This window comes from Anolis sagrei, chromosome 1 (genome assembly GCF_037176765.1).
Source record: "Anolis sagrei isolate rAnoSag1 chromosome 1, rAnoSag1.mat, whole genome shotgun sequence".
Lineage (NCBI taxonomy): Eukaryota > Metazoa > Chordata > Lepidosauria > Squamata > Dactyloidae > Anolis > Anolis sagrei.
Window position 1 is genome coordinate 335,106,690 of NC_090021.1, and position 18,243 is coordinate 335,124,932.

General features: G+C 38.9%; 1 protein-coding gene across 1 annotated transcript in view; it reads left to right on the forward strand.

Annotated features, from left to right (window-relative positions):
- PELI2 (pellino E3 ubiquitin protein ligase family member 2) overlaps positions 1–18,243 on the forward strand; it is a 71,770-nt gene that overhangs the window by 23,871 nt on the left and 29,656 nt on the right. Inside the window, exon 2 of the mRNA XM_060753756.2 lies at positions 14,747–14,876. Within this exon, the coding sequence (XP_060609739.1) occupies positions 14,747–14,876 (130 nt within the window). The remainder of the gene's footprint in view (positions 1–14,746; positions 14,877–18,243) is intronic.

The window sequence follows — 18,243 nt, forward strand, 5'->3', positions numbered from 1 at the left end:
GGCATTAATCTTACAAAAAAGATGTAAGGATGCTTGTCATAGATGCAGGCAAAACGTCAGGAGAAAATGCCTCTAGAACATGGCCATATAGCCCGAAAAAACCTACAACAACCCAAATACAAGGATGTTACAGGATGTTGTGATGTTTGCCAACATGGGGCATTTAACAAGGGGTTAGACAGATTAATGGAGGATAAGGCAGTTAATAGCTTCCAGAGGCCAGTAGAAAAGAAGTCACAGAGTTTGCATTTAGTGGAATGTGATGCATCTTACCTTGGAAATGAGCACAGTTTATTCTCTTGTACCTTGAGCCAGAAAGAGAATAATCTGACTTTCCACAATGGAGTAATTATATTTTTAAGATTAGCTGAAAATAACAGTTTGCATATTGTTAACATAATTTTTTTATTGTTGGCTTCCCAAGATAACTTTGCGTAAACAGGTGAAACCTATGTGTGTGATGATGCATTAATCTCTAACATTCACATACATTGCACTTGTGCAGCTCAGATCCCTGGCACTGATTGGATAAATTGGTTGATGTTCAGTTGCTTTGGAAACTTTAAATACTTTTGTAAAGTGTTTTAAGATTTGTAAAGGGATGGAAGGAAGTTTAGCTGGAATTGAAATCTTACAAATGGCATGTTTGATTATTGGGATGGAGTTTTAGAATGCGAGGACATCAATTATTTGGTGGTTTGGCTTGATATTAAGATTATTAACCTCCTTGGAACTGATTTGAAGTAAAAGTACTGACAAATTGCTAATATAGGCGTAATGGTAAATGCAAGTTTCTTCTTATTAGGAAGTGGTGCCAAATAAGCAGTGTCTGTGCCTGAGTTTTGATTGTGTAACCAAGCCATAGTTTGTACATGAACAAGACTAAAAATTATGGAGTGTTACAGAAGAATGCAGCTTAAGTTATAAACTGAAAATTGGGATTCCAAAGGAAAGTGTGGTGAAGAGTAGGGCTTGAAGAAAGCAGACTAATCAGTCATAGAAATTAAGGACTTTCACAGTGCTTAAGATGAGGAAGAGCTGCATGCTTTAGGCAAAATAGAAGGCAATGCTGATAAGAACCATATAAAGATAGCTTGAAAAAGCAAAGACTCACAGGAGTAGGACTCAGATGATATGCACACTCCGCAGGTCCTCCTATGTTTGGACACTGATTTGACCAGGTATAACGTCAGCAAATACATATTTGCTCACACAAATTCTGAGCATATGTATCAGTAAGTGGTCTTTTATATTTGATATTATTAGGAAGATTGGATCCAGTCACCCATATCCATGCAGAGTTTTCGAATGGAGAATTGTATTTAACATATAAATATGCAATAATTGCATAGGCAATAACAATTGCATGAAGGGTAAAATGCATCTAGCTAATAACTAGACAGTGTAGAACATTTGCTTCAGAATGAAGAAATGTTAACTTGGGTAACCTCACTCACAAGACGGAGAGGATTTTATGATCTATGTAAGCTGACAACAGCAGTCATGTTAGAAAACCCAGACATACAACACCTCTCTTGAAATCTGTAGGTGAGGCTTGCACAACCTGTGACCCTCCAGGTGTTTTGGACTTCAGCTCCCAGAATTCCTGAGCATCGGACAAACTGGCTAGGGCTTCTGGGAGTTGGAAACCCAAATATCTGGAGGACCGCTGGTTGTGCAGGCTTGCTTTAGGTCCTCCAGTGCAATTATATGATCACTTTCCCATGGGAGTTGAACGTAGAATTATGTTGGAGGACCTAGAAATTCCTTGAGAGGTATTCTCTCAGGTAAAACCCCCCCACAATTTTTGTATTTGTTATTTTTCATTTTTGGCCCCCAAACCCTCCAAAAGTGGGTATAAGTTTCAAGAGTGGTTAAAAAAAGGGGGAGAATGCGGTGCTTCTTTGCCTAAAACATGGTTTCTTTGGATGACAGAGATTGATTTCAAGTAAGCCTAAATTCCAGGGTCCAGTGATTTCAGCTTAACTGCAGCTAAACAAAGCCTAGTTGGTGATTACAACAGTGTTTCAATAAGAGACTTCCAAGAACACACAACCAATAATAATAATAATAATAATAATAATAATAATAATAATAATAACAGGAATCAAAAAGCAATTTCCTTTCTCAGAACGAATTTAGCTTTAAGTCTGGGATCGTTTGTGTGGTTCAGGATAGAGAAATGTTCATCTAAATCAGACAGGTTCATCTGGTTTTCTTCAGATATTTTTTCTAATTGTTCCTAACAAACATCGTGTTTTTGTAGTGTGCCTTCAAGTCATTTCTGACTTAGGTTCACCTTTAAGTTGCCTTATCATATGGTTTATTTCCAAGATTTGTTCTGAGAGGGTTTGTGTTTGCCTCCCTTGAAAATTCATAGAATTTGACTTGCCAAAAGTTACCCCATAGATATCCATGGCCAAGCAAGGATTTGAACGTTGGTCTCCATAGTCATAGTCCAATGCTCAAACCATATATCATGCTAACTGTCTTAACAAAAGGTAGCAATGCCTAAGACAAGCATCCACTGCATTGCATGCTTCACAGGACAAAGCCCTGAGATGATCACATATCAGTGTGGTTGTTACAGGGATGCAGATTTTCATGTTTAATACCTGTTTCTTCTCTGCATTGCGGGAGTATTTAGCATGGCAAAATTACTGTTATGTAGGAATGACCCCCTTGTTTTGTTTTGGAAATTGAATTGAATACCAGAGAAGGATTTCCTGTCAACTGATCTTAGGAAACCCTTTTGTCCTGGATCAGACATAATTTCTGTTTAATCAGCCATTTCCGTATAGCACACATATATGCCAACATACAAGTCTTAGAATCATAGCGTTGGAAGAGACCTCGTGGGCCATCCAGTCCAACCTTGACAAGAAGCAGGAAAATTGCATTCTAAGCATCCCCAACAGATGGCCATCCAGCTTCTGTTTAAAAGTCTTCAAAGAAGGCACCTCCACCATACTCTGGGGCAGAGAGTTCCACAGCTGAACAGCTTTCACAGTCAGGAAGTTCTTCCTCATGTTCAGGTGGAATCTCCTTTCCTGTAGTTTGAAGCCATTGCTTTATTGCATCCTAGGCTCCAGATTAGCAGCAAACAAGTTTGTTCCCTCCTCCCTATGACTTCCCCTCACAGATTTATACATGGCCATCATGTCTCCTCTCAGCTTTCTCTTCTGCAGGCTAAACATGTCCAGCTTTTAAGCCACTCCTCATTGGGCTTGTTCTGCAGACCCTTGATCATTTGAGTCACCCTCCTTTGGACACATTTCAGCTTCTCAACATCTCTCTTCAGGTGCGGTGCCCAGAATTGGACACAGTGTGATTCCAGGTGTGGTCTGACCTAGGCAGAATAGAGGGGTAGCATGACTTCCATGGATCTAGACACTGTCCTCCTATTGATGCAGGCCAAAATCCCACTGGCTTTTTTTTTGGCCGCTGCATGACATTGTTGGATCATGCTTAACTTCTTGTCTACAAAGACACCAAGAGCTTTTTCACACGTACTGCTGTTGAGACAAGCATTCCCCATTCTATATCTTTGCATTTTATTTTTTCTCCCTAAGTGAAGTGCCTTGAGAGAATTGATGTACAAATATGGGCAACACCATTACCACAACAAAAGCAAAAGAAGGAACTGAAGGGTCATTGAGTCTAGATGCTGTAAGAACAGTTTCGTTGTTTGTGGCTTTTGCTAGCTTTCCAGTGTTATGATCTAGTAAGCCTGAGAGAATGGTAGGCCTGTACCTGCTTTAAATGTACATTTGCCTTCATTGCAATAGGTAAATATTGGATTGGGGTGCAGTAGATAAGAAAAGGTGCAGAGCATCATCGGTTAAAAATAATCAGTTAGGCCCCACACATTTTGGAAACATTCTTATCTGAAAGTGTTTTTAAGGTCTTTCATACAAACATGATTATGAGAGTGTTACTCAGATGAAATTATCAGAGGAAATGCATCCATGTACCTAATACTCAGATATTTGGGATTTTATATTCATTCTGTAAAAACTATCATTTCTGTCTTGGTACGTCCTTTTTACAAATCCAGAGAGGGCAGAAATGGCTGCTGAACACGCCTCTGACTTGCTTCATGCATGGCTCTGACTGCCTTCTGCCATCGAAATTATGAACCCCTTTGAATCAGAACAAACCCACAAAAGTGGGCACACAGTGTTAATTTAGTGGTGTCTGATCCCATCTTATAATGACTGAGAAACACCCTCTGTGGATACCAAAATCCACGGATGCGCAGGTTCCATTATATACAATGGTTTAGTAAAATATTGCCCGTATATGAAATGGCAAAATCAAGGTTTGCTTTTGGGATTTTTAAAAAAATATTTAAAGCTGTGGGTGATTGAATCTGTATATGCAGAATCTATGGATACTGAGAGCTAATTGTTTTACCTTTTAAACATTTGACAAGTATACTATAATGCAAGATATCTCAACTTTTAGTTTTCTAAATTGAAAGCAGGTGTGACTGATTGGAATCATGATGCTGAGAAGATCTTACACAATGTTTCCCCTTGCGCCCTCCCTCACATCTTATATACAGACCACTGGTTTGCCTTGTCATCTGTGGGGCAAATTACCAGCTTGAGAGAAACTGTTTTTTTTTTTCATTTCTTTTGATAACTCCCATGTGTTTTGTACTGTTCTGTATGTGACCATTTGATTTTAGAATGGTTCATTTCTTTACAATACTTGTCACTTCAAAAGAAGTACGTTATGTAGGATTCCTGTATGGCAGGGGGTTGGATTAGATGACCCATGTGATCTCTTTCAACTCTTATGATTCTATGATTCTTGGACGTAACTTTGAGATTTTCCTCCACTTATAGCCAATGTAGGCTTTAAAATAGACGTGGGTAACTGTTGTGAACCAGGGATCAGTGGCCCCACAGGTGATCTTGGAGGGCAACTTCCCCATGCATCCCTTGAAATTGAATGTTGGAAGGAGAGCACTTTTGGAAAAATGTTTTTTCCTGGACCTAAAATGGTGGCAAGAGGAACTTGACATAATTAACTCTTCCCAGTTTCCCTTCGGTGGCTATTGGGAGTATTTAGGTAAGCAAGGTGTTGCTCTTTCCCCATCTGTAATTTAAAGTCTATATTATTTGAAAGCTGTAAACTTTTCAAAAACTGAAAGCTGTTACAATCTTCATGCTGCATTGCCTGGATTCCTGTCATGGAATCTTCTCAGTCCTCACTGTTGTGCATACCACTGAAAAGATGAGAGACCATTTATTTTCAAGTACTGCAATTTTAACCACCAGGCAGGTTGAGAATAAGGGCAATTTTTTATTTTTTCCTTAGTCCACTTTAAAAATTATTGGTCTAAGGCAGTAGTTCCCAACCTGTGGGCCGTGAGACCCACGGTTCTAGATTATTAAATAGGTTTTTCTTTGGGCGAGCAGATGATGACTACTGGATCACATATGTTCTGTATCAGAAACTAGAGCTGATGTTATCTATCCAATGCAATTTTCTGAATCAGCACCCCAAATAACCAAACCGAATCTAAAGTTGACCAAAAACCGATTCGTAACCCTTTGGGTACTAATGTTGGAGAATGGTCCCTGGTCAAAAAAAGGTTGGGAACCATTGGTCTAAGGACAGAAAGGAGGAATGTACACTTCTCCAAATGCTATTAACTGTAATGCCAAATGTGCATTAAAATTTGCTATCCTGGCTAGGACGGACGATAGGAAATACAGTTCACCATTTGGATCATATGTAGTCCCCATTTCTGGTTGAAAGGATTACTGGTAGATTTAAGATGTTAATCATGTGGTGGAAATGTTTTGAACTCAGTAACTTGGTTTTTTTTAGATTGTTGTTTGCTTCTTTGAGTTCAAAGAGAAAAAAATCTTGTAAGATCTCTAATCAGAACTTATCTCTACTTTCTAATCTACAAATAATGTATGGTGCAATATTTCCTGAAGCAAGGAATGGCTGTATTTTAATTAACGCTTCTGTAGTGTGCAGACATTCTCAAGAATCAGAGCTGTATTATTGAAGGCATCTTATCAGTATGCTGAGAAGTTTTCTTTCCCGGGCAGACTTCTGTTCTCATTGAAAGACAAAAGTCCAATGAAAGACTGAGAGCTTTTTTCTCTCAGATAGATATAGTGTGAGCAAGGCTTCACCAGGTTTTTTTTTAATGTTAATAAAGTTGATTCTTTCACAACTCAGACAGTACCCTTGGATTCAAAATGTTGCTGGTGAATCCCGGGTTGGTGAATCGTTACTCAGACTTCATATTTATGAGCATCCTGATACGATGTGTATAATAGAGACCTGGCTGGGTGAGAATAGGGCAGGTGGTGGTATTAATTTCTGTTAGGGTTGTCTAGCAGGGCTCTCTATGCGGCAGCAAGCAAGACCTGGGGGAGGATTAGTTGCAGAGATCTACCAAGGTTCCACCCCCCACCCAACCAAGCCCCTTATCCCATAATTGTTAGGGTTTGAGTGTATGCATCCAAAGTTGGGTGGGTGGTGGGATAGATCAAGGATTCTGTTAGTGTACTATCCATTCTGCTGATTGAAAGTCTGTCTTCCTGAGCTAACCAGTTTGATCTCTGAGTTAGTGTTGGAGTCTTCCCAGGTGCAGCACTGACTGATTTCAACAGGGCTGAGGCTGTCCTGTGGGGAGTGTCTCAGAATGTCATATCTACAATGACAACCATGGGTTTGTCCCAAGGCTTATCTGGCCTACTTATATTGTTGTGCACACTCTGGACCTTGTTTTGTGTGCTGAGCATAGTGATGATGATCTGAGAGTGGAGGAACTGTCGTTTTATTCACAGATCTAGTGGGGGACTGGACCTGAAACCTTTATAGGGGTGTGGGATCCATTGAGATGATATGTCCCAGAAGACTTATGATCCAGATGGATAACTGATAACTTTGTGGAGTTTCCTTCTTCCTTACCAGGCGATTCTTTAATTTTTAAAACCATAACGTGATGAAGCACAACGTCTAGGTTGACCTCTGGAATGGGGAAATAGACAGAGTAGGGGGCACAATTCCTCATGAATGTCTCCTCTCTTAAAGAGGAGCCAAACTGCCCTCCTGATTTTCCAGGGAGCTGGTAATGATAAAACAATAAAAGTTAGCTATTGAAACAGCATTGGTAGAAAACTCAGATTGTGGCCAATCAAACACAGACTATAGCTTATCTGAGAACTACTCTGAAGCAATTCAGACCACAAAGACATATTTCTATGCCTTTATTGTATCTGAGTGGTTTCATGTGGTTTATGAAAAGAAAATTCAGATCACTTCATAGACTGCTGTGAAAAACTCTCACAGTACTTTGCAGATAAAATGGCTCAGATCCTCTCAGGTTTGGATGCTGTAATTGATATGGATCCAGTGAATGTAATTTGGTCCCTACACTTCCACTGATAATTAATACTGTTCAATTTGTGCAACCTGAGGATGTGGGCAGGATTTTTGGAGAGTTGAAAGCTACCGCATATGTCCTTGCCCTTTTTGGCCTGTTAAAAAAGGCAGAGGATTGGTAATCGACAGGGAGAGTGGTAATCGTTTCTCCAAAACAGGGTAAAGTTGTCTCATGCCTAAAGAAGGGATAAAAATTTTTCTTAAAAGGTTCCCCCTGGATTTCACCATACAGTATTGGATCATTATTATCAAGTCCTAACATTCTATTTTATCACCCAGGTAGCAGTGAACTTGGCAACCTCCTGCTACAACTGTTTCTAGATCTTCTCAATTTTTCCTCAGGCATGACTATGGGACAGAGACAGCTTTGATTGATTGATGCCAGAAACTGAACGGGGTATGTGCATTCTCCTGTTGGCTGTCTTGGATTCTTTCAATGCTATCAGATGTTCTCCTCAGCCACCTAACTGGGATGAGACTCTGGGGTACTGTTCTTCAACAGTTTTCTTTCTTCTTAGGTGTGGATGAAGATGAACTTTTTGAAACCTAATCCAAACAAGACAGATATTCCTAGTCAGTTGAAATGCAGACCATAGACTAGGGAGCCAACCTGTGCTGGATTGGGCTACACTCTCCCTAACGATGCCGGTTTGCATCCTGGATTTAACCCTGAGCCTGGAAGTTTGGCACCTCTGCCTTACAAAATCACCAGTTGATGGGATGTATGCTAAGATAAGAAATGTGCATTTTTTGATAATACTCTACAGCAGTGGTTCTCAACCTGTGGGTCTCCAGGTGTTTTGGCCTGCAACGTCCAGTTTACCAGCCGTTAGGATTTCTGGGAATTGAAGGCCAAAACACCTGAGGACCCACAGGTTGAGAACCACTGCTCTACAGGATCCGTGGACTGGCTATAAGATTTCACATGTTTTTTTCAAGCATATTTTCCTATATGTTACAACTTATTTGAAAACAAGTCTAAAAAATTAATTGTTTCTGTGGTTGGAATTATAGGGAAGAAGGTAAATCCTAGGGGTGTACACACAGTTACCATAGCATAGATAACTTATTTAACATTTAAAGCCAAGAAGTGTTATCATGTTGCTAAGATGTAAATTTATATAGTGATTTAGTATTTTTAAGGCTTCACATAGTGGCTGCAGTGTTGTTGGTATCCTGCAAGTTTTTGGGTATTTTTGATGTGGAATTTTTGCATTCAAATTAAGGTTGCCAAAGCGGAGTTCTGAATGTGGTGTCATCGGTATATGGTTCACACCACACATGAGTGCAAATGAGCATTTGATTATGTGTCCAGTTGTATATTTGATGTCTTTGCTCGTATGTGCAGCATTGCCACTTAACACAAGACTGGCCTTTAACATAAAGCTGCACATAAATACACAGCTCTGTGTTTGGGGATTTAGGCAACACATGCCAACAAGATTCGATTTTCATCTTTATTTTAAATAATTTCATAATTGGGTAAAGGACCTACTATCATGTGCTTGATTTTCCTATACTTTAAGTACAGTTGCCTCTGCATTTTTTCATACAGTTGTTAAGATTCTGTGTATTGTCGAAGGTTTTCATGGCCGGAATCACTGGGTTGTTGTAGGTTTTTTCGGGCTATATGGTCATGTTCTAGAGGCATTCTCTCCTGACGTTTCGCCTGCATCTATGGCAAGCATCCTCGGAGGTAGTGAGGACCTCTTTCACTAGTAAGAGTAATACAAGACTACCATGTGTAAAAGTTGGATCATTTTTTTTAACCGATTGCTCAGCTATGACTCCAGGCATTCAGGCAGTATTACAAAATCTGTTTGCCTTGCTTAAGAAAGTAACTGTAGTTGTAATTAAGTCTTCTGCAGTTTCTTGTAAACATCCATACAAAGTCCTGCACAGAAGTTTATTCAGAAATAGCTGAAACCCCTGAGACATCTCTGTTGCTGCTAGTTCTTAAAATTTATGGCATTTTGATTTTTTAGGAGATAATCTCAGTAATCTCTGTCTATATTGATAGAGACCTTCAGATTTATTGTTTCCTCAGTGGTGTCTCTTTTTAGTATGTGGAGGTCAGACATTTAGTTCTCTCTGTTAGTTTTTCTTCATAAATTTCTTTCCAAACTTATTCTTTGACTTTAAGTGGGGTGACTTATACATTACATTCTTTTCATCATGAAAACTGATTTATTTTCCCAGAAAGTTTAAACAGATTCATTGAAGACATTAATTATGTGATTTCAATGTTTATATTAATATGTTTTAATTCTGCGTTTTAATGTCTGAATATGGCTTATGTTTTATGTTTTAATAGTTTTAATTCATAGTTATATATTATTGTTGATTTTATGATTTGGTTTTTTACATATATGTTTGGCATTAAATTTTTTGCCATGACGCTCTAATTAGAGAGCCAGCCTGGGCGGATTTGAGTGTTGGACTAGAACTCCAGAATACAAGGGTATGAATTCCTGCTTAGTCACAAGTGCACAATAGCAGATCAGTCCATTTACCAAATGATATTTTGGGGGGTGTATTTTATTTACACGTGAGAGTTAGATATCTTGAATGAGGTAAACCAAGCTTAAAATAAATGGTTATTAAACAAGAATTATTTATGCAAAGTTTGAAAATACAAATTTTAATGCGTGTAGAATTCCATGTAGAATATTAACCAGATATCTAATTTTAATAATAAATATTATATGGTATTTTATAACCAATACGTCAGAGGAAAGAATTTGTTAAACCACCTTAATTAAGTTTCCTAATCAATCAGTGGGCAAATGGGATACTTATCATGGTCTCCATGACTTACTAAATGGGTCATCTGCTCCTGTGCAATGCATCATTCCGAATTTTATAGTGTGTTTGGCAATAAACCCGGTCACCTCCAGTGCCAGTATATACAGATAGTCCCCAAGTTACAAACTTCCAACTTACGTATGACTCCTAGTTACAAATGAGGATGCGACAACAGGAAGTGAGAGGAAATCTACCACTAGGATGGGAAATTCACTCTTGGAAGACATATCATAGGAAAAAGGTGTCTCCACTGAAGCTTTATCACCAATCCTTGTTTCCACATCAACCCAAAATGTTCAAAATCCAACTGTCATAGGGATAGAAAGTGAGGTGAAATCTTTCCAACAGGGTCACAGACAGCAAAACAAAAATGTTAGGGAAGAGTGTTAACCCTTCCCTATGCTATCCAGAAGTTCGTTTAAAATTGGATGAAGTTATTTATTTATTTATTTGCCCTATTTATCCCGAAGGGGAATCAAGGCAGCTTGCTTCACTTCGCTTAGGCAATCCCTCATAGCCCGAGAGTCCTCCAAGTCTGGTGTCTTGGTGATGGGTTCGTAGGTGGCTGTGGAGCCCTATTCTTGATCCGCATGTTCTCCCATAGTGAGGACATCACTTTCCAGGTGGAAGGCTGTCCCGGTCAGGGTTGGCTTTTCACACCTTCCTCTTTGCATGTTTTTTTGCCCTCCATTTGTGCCTCTTTGAATTCTGCAGCACTGCTGGTCACAACTGACCTCCAGCTAGAGTGCTCAAGGGCCAGGGCTTCCCAGTTCTTGGTGTCTATGCCACAGTTTTTAAGGTTGGCTTTAAGCCCATCTCTTAATCTTTTTTCCTGTCCACAAACATTACATTTCCCATTCTTGAGTTGGGAGTATAGTAACTGCTTTGGGAGCCGGTGGCCAATCATCACCATCATCATCAGAAATGTTGACTAGAATTTCAGTTGCTTCTACAGCATTGATTTGACTTCCGTCTTGGACTTTGTCTCTGTTTTCCCCTTCAGCTTGACCTGTCTTTGGCTTCTTTCTCTAATTTGACCTTTACTTGTTTGGCGATTTTGCATAGGCACTTTAGGCCACACTCTCGCCCTTTGAGGTTTGTCGTCTTGCTGGCTTCCTTTAAGAAATGTGTCACTTATAGTGCTAAAATTTCTGAGAAGGATGGACGCTCAGTGCATGGAAAAGATTTTACATTAAAAAGTAGAATATAAATTTATCAAACAAAGAAAGAGAAAATACCACAACGAGTTATATTTCTTTTAGTTGTGGTTTTTATAGCTGATCTAACAAAGTCCAAAATATTAGGAAATCTTAATTTTTCTCTGTTTCTGCCTTTGGAGACATTGAAGAGGTCATAGAACAGTTGCAAGACATTCAGCACATGGCTTTCTAAACATTTTATGTTGATGACATACTTTTTAGCCATATACCATTTTGAGACACAGTAATTCAGTTTTACTAGCAAATCGGAGGCATTATTATTGTTATTGTTAATTTTATTAAACTGACTGCTTATAAGAGATACAAATACATACATGAAATTTATGGGAACACAATATATCCCAGGAAGCCCTTTTGTTTATTTATTTGTTTATTTAAAAATATGATTTGTTAGGTAACACTCTTTCTTGTTACATTTGTGCAACACAGCTACACACTGAAGCTGATACACAGTTTGAAAGCTCTTGTCTATCATGTTGCCTTGTATTTTGATAATGGGAACCACATCCTATCTGTCTTTCTATTATGTTATAAAACGCCTTTTAAAAATGAATGTGGAATCAATTAATTTTGTTTTGCTGTTATCTTCTAAGGATTATTTGTGAGTTCTTCTTATTTCTCCCACTATCATCTTTGCCATTTCTAAACAAGAAATATTGTGTTAGCGGAGATAATTGGAAGCTATACCAGAATACAAAACCTGAATACATTTAATAAATCTTCTTCTTGTTGTTGTTATCCCACCTTTTCCCCAGCATGGGTCTCAACAAATAAAGGGAAATTAATTCATATATGGGACAAAGAAAGCTGGTTGTATGTCAGTACCTTCCCCTTTCTATTTCAGTTTATTTTATGATAGTGGAGATAGCTCCTGTAGACCAGTGGTTCCCAACCTTTTTTTTGACCAGAGACCACTTTGACCAGGGACCACTCTCCAACATTAGTACCAAAAGGGCAATGAATTGGTTTTTGGTCAACTTTAGATTTGGTTTAGTTATTTGGGGTGCTGATTCAGAAAATTGCATTGGATAGACCACATCAGCTTTGGTCTATCTTTGCCATCCAGTAGTTGCCATCTGCTCACCCACAGACAATCATATTTAATAATCTAGAGCTGATGTGGTTTATCAAATGCATTTTTCTGAAGCAGCACCCCAAATAACCCAGGAACAGGCCTAAAAATGAAGACACTAAAGCATTCCTGCTTCCAGGTGTCACATGGAATGGCTTGCTCAGGGGGAAGAAGGAAGAGAAGTAGCAGTCATGAGCTTGTTGTCATACCTTTAGTTGGTAGTCAGCCTCCCCCCTCCTGACATCCCTGTCGGCAATATAAGAGGGTTTTGCGAAACCAGTCACTCTCATTGCAGAGGTGTAGTAACGGTGAGGTGAGGTGAGGCAGCGGACCATATTTTAATTTTTGCGGACCATTGGTGAACCACGGACCATATTTTAATTTTTGCAGACCACTGGTGAACCAGGTTGGGAACCACTGCTGTAGACTTTTAAGAGATTGTTTATGTATTTTTTACTGCATGCTATGGCATCCGTTCCGCTTGTGTTGATGCAGATGGGATTCATGAGGGACAGATTGTAGGTAGCCATTTTTGATTTCCAACTTTCACTTATAAAGAGTATTTGAACATCAAACCATTATATTTTCATAATGGGAGCATGGAAAGGAAGGTGAAGTGAAAAGTTTGTCTCAGGCAATAAATGTGATGGAGACCAAGAAAGGTGACTGATTGCAATTTTTTCTGTTGTGAAAAATGAAGCTACTGTGTTAATATGATATGGACTTAGTTGTACCAACAGATGTTGCAGAGTTGGCAGATTTACAGTTGAGGCATGTGCTTTAGCCATAGAAATCATCAAGTTTTTCCATTATAAGTGGCCTTCGCTATGCTGTGGATAGGACATGGGGTGTCTGTTTAACTCTGCATGTAGGATTTCTACCAACAGTGAATATCTTCAAGACCAAGTGCTGAGATTTCCATGATTTTTTGGTTAGGTTTCTGTTTGGTTGTTCAAGTTGACTTTAATGTGGTTACTGGTAATGGAACTGACCTTACTGGTGGTTTGGCTCACTAAATTTGTGTGTTAAAGTTTCCAACAAGGGCAGGGTGTTCTTAAAAGCTTAGATGTAGTGATTTTCAGACATTCATCTCTATAAGGGTTGAGCTTGAATGCCCTGGAGAAGCAGATTGCATCTGATCTTGGAATCTAAGCAGGGTCAGCCCTAGTTAATAAATACCAACTGCTTTAGTGTCTTCTTCAGAGGAAGGAACTTGCAAAACCACCTCTGACGATTCCTTGCCTTAAAAAAAACTGTTGAAAGGCATAAGGTTGCCATAAGCTGACAAGCAACTGTAAGGTGTGTGAGCGCGCACACACACACTCTTCAGTACAACAAAGCGGGGTTTTCCATAATTATTGTATTGTTTTGGGAATGCTGAATATTAGAATCTGAATTGCTATGGTTGGTGAAACATTTATTTATTTATTTATTTATCAATGTTTATACTTAAAGAGTCAAGATAATCAATAAAATATGAAACAACAAATATATGGTTAAATACACACACATGCATATAGCAAAACCGTTTTTGAAAAGGGCTACATAATACAATTTGGGGTGGACAGCACAGTCAGACAGGGAAGAGCTAAATCAGTGGTTCTCAACCTGTGAGTCCCCAGAAGTTTTGGCCTTCAACTTCCTGAAATCCTTACAGCTGGTAAACTGGCTGGGATTTCTGGGAGTTGTAGGCCAAAACACCTGGGGACCCATTGGTTGACAACCACTGGGCTAAATGAAGAGAGATCCTTGAAAGGTTAAGCATTTTGCAGTGGAACCAGCTGGTTGTGGCAGAGGGTGCGGGGCAGGAGGCAGGAGAAATTCAGATGGCGTTTTATGGGGTTTATAAAGGACAACCTGTGCTTGCTGCCTTGTTTTGATTCAGTAATATTTCATGAAAAACCAAATCCTTAAGAAATCGATAAGATTTGTGAAAAATAGTACTGTATATAGTATTGTCACATCTCACAAACTGAGTGATACTCTACTATATATTATTTTGTAAGCATTATTTAACTCAGAAAAAAAGGGAAACAAAAAGGTGAATCCCCCCCCCCCCCACCACCACCACCAAAACAAGGTCTCTTTTCCCTAGTCCTAGCTCTGTAGTTTTTGTTGTGTTGCCACTGGATACAAAGCCCATGTAGTCCTTATGATCACTTTCAACTTTTCGTTAAATACCCAATAGTTTATTTTATCTGAAATAACTTTTGCATTTTTCTTTTTCCAGGTACAATGGATCCCTTCCTAATGGTGATAGGGGACGAAGGAAAAGCAGGTTTGCTCTCTATAAGAGACCAAAAGCAAATGGCGTCAAACCCAGCACAGTCCATGTGATCTCAACACCTCAAGCATCTAAGGTATGTCAACTCTAAGTTGATGTTGCGTGGTAGTGGTGATTATGCTTTTCAATGCATCATTTACCTGCCCTTTCAATGGTGGCTCCTTTCTAGAGCTTGAAACCACTTCTTCCTTGAAATGTTTTTATTACTGTCACCAGTAATAGTTATATTCATAAGTCTCTTGTTACAATTGGTCATAAGCCTCAAGCATTGTCTCTTTTAATCAAAGTCTAGTCAAGATAAATAATAATTTTGAAATTTTAGATGATAGATCCTCCCTCCTTCCAAAGTCATTTTCTTTCGCCTCCTAGTTGAGAGGGTAGGGAAAGGGGATTCCTTCCATTCTCAGCTTTTAAAATAAAAGAAACATGGTTGGATTTGGAAGAAAGTCCCAAAATCCCCCATCCAACAGGTGGCAAAATAGCTCATTTGAAATGGCCTTTTTTTAAAAAAAAAAAGTGCTTGGAAAATATTTTTGAGAGGGACTGCAAGTCTCAGAATCCCCCCACCCAGCTAATTTATCTTGTTTTTGGAAAAGGTCCATTTTTACATTGCAAGTGCCAGAACATGCCAACCAACAAGGCTTTTTTAAAAAGTAGATGTCTTGAACAACCTTTGTAATAAAAAGGGGAGAAAAAAAATACTTGGACAAAGTAGATGCCAATTCTTCTTACTTCTCTGGCAAATCAAGTTTATTCTAATGCTCACCTCAAAACCGAGGTGTGCATTACAATCAGTGACACACTAGATTTGAATGGATGGTATAATTGGCATTTAACAATTAAAATGGTGAATTTTACAACCATAATCCATTAAAAGTACATTACAGGGCAATTAATAATTTTAAACAAATTATTTCCTAGGTTTAGCCTTATTCCATCTGAGTCTGAATCATTATGTGTACAGTATTTGGGCTTGTAGGCCTTTCCCCTCAGAATTCTTACCAGCAAATCAATAGGTTAAACCCTTGTGCCGGCAGGACTACTGACCAACAAGTCAGTGGTTTGAATCCAGGGAGAGCGGGTTGAGCTCCCGTCTGTCAGCTCCAGCTCCCCATGCAGGCACATGAGAGAGGCCTTCCGCAGGGATGGCAAAACATCAAACATCCGAGCTTCCTCTGGTCAACATCCTTGCAGACGGTCAATTCTCTCACACCAAAAGCGACTTGCAGTTTCTCAAGTCACTCCTGATACTTAAAAAAAACTTCTATTGTATTGTAGGTCTCCTGTGACCTTTATTACAGAATTTGGTAAGTTCATGCATGGGCCCAAGGTATTCTGCAGATTCCACTGATCTTCAAGGAGTTGTTGTCATCTCAGTTGTTGCAAAATGGGATTGTAGAAAACAGATAAACCAATAAGGGAAGATGGAAAAGAACACACAAGCTTAAAGATATTGAATCCTTTTAAAGTCAATGCTACACATAATTCTAATGCTCACCTCAAAACGGAGGTGTGTATTACAATCAGTGACACACTAGATTTGAATGAATGGTATAATTGGCATTTAACAATTAAAATGGTGAATTTTACAACCATAATCCATTAAAAGTACATTACAGGGCAATTAATAATTTTAAACAAATTATTTCCTAGGTTTAGCCTTATTCCATCTGAGTCTGAATTATCCTGCCAAGAAGCAGGATAATAATAATAATAATAATAATAACAACTACTACTACTACTACTACTACTTTATTTTATACCCCGCCTCCATCTCCTGAAGGGACTCAAAGTGGCTTATAAAGGGACGTGTCCAAGAAAATAGGTTAAAATAAGCATAGGAAAACAAGCAATATCAAACATCAATAAACATAAAATCAGACAACATTATAAAAATGATTAAAAGCTATCATGGCTGAGCAAATAAAGTGCTGGGTCCGGTTCATAATTACTAAGTGCAATGAATCCTAAGTAGAGCCAGGGAAAGTGTGACAATCGAAGGGCTGGGCTAGGAGGCAAATGTCCTTAGGCTATTAAAGTGTTAGAAGTGCCAGAAAGAGACGATGTTAAATTGCAGGAGTTGGATAGGTCGGGAAATTCTGAGATGAACTGCCTAATCAAAGGCACATGAATAAATACATAGGACAGTTGGTAAAAATCTTGTCATAGAAAGTCTAGGTTTGATTTTATTGCAGATTTTCATGAATATGTGTGATTAGTGGAATGGTGTAAGAAGTAGAAGAATATTCAGCAAATGATTTGGTAAATAAATTCATTAGGTTGATTTGTTGAAACAGTCCCCAGAATTGACAGATACTCATTGCAGTGAAATTGCTGCGTTGATTTCCAATCAAGTATGAGTGATATTAATTGTGGCACGTATGTTTGTATGAGTGTTGCATTCATGTGGGTGGCTGATATCTCACCTCTCTAGGGGATCTGGCAAGGCATTTCATTTTTTTAAATATTTAAATATTGTCCTTTTACCCTGAGCACTAAGGGTGGCAAACAGATCTGAATTATATAAACCAGTTAAATAATTAAAATCAAACAATAGATTAGATGAGATAGAAGTGTATGAAACAGCTCAATAAAATAAACCAGTTGAAATATGTAAAATGAGTTTAAAAAGCCAGTCACATGTTTTAAAATTCTTGTAAATTTAGGGCCCAAAGTTTTAATAAAAAGCCATGTCTTGATCTAGCTCTGAAAAGAGACAAATGATTGTGACGGTCAGACTTCCAAGGGGAGTGTGTCCTACAAGTGCAATACCACAGCTGAGAATGCTTTGTCCCGTGTCCACTGATGGGATGTAGAGGCAGACTTCTCTCAGTCCTCAGGCAGGCATATATGGGAAGAAGATCCTTTCAAGTATTGAGGCTCCAAGCCCTGGAATTCTAGAGTTGGAAGAGACCTCGTGGGCCATCCAGTCCAACCCCCTGCCAAGAAGCAGGATAGTCGCATTCAAAACACCCCCAACAGATGGGCTGTTGATAAGGCTTTGAATATCATCACCATCCCTTTAAATCTTATGAATACTTCATATATGACTACAGTAAAAGTCTTGCTTATCCAACATAAATGGGCTGGGTAGAACATTGGATAAGCGAAAATGTTGGATAATAGAATCATAGAATCATAAAATCAAAGAGTTGGAAGAGACCTCATGGGCCATCCAGTCCAACTCCCTGCCAAGAAACAGGAATATTGCATTCAGATCACCCCTGACAGATGGCTATCCAGCCTCTGTTTAAAAGCTTCCAAAGAAGGAGCCTCCACCACACTCCGGGGCAGAGAGTTCCACTGCTGAACGGCTCTCACAGTCAGGAAGTTCTTCCTCATGTTCAGATAGGGAGGGATTAAGGAAAAGGCTATTAAATGTCATGTCATGGTTTTATAAATTAAGCACCAAAACATCATGCTTTACAACAAACTGACAGAAA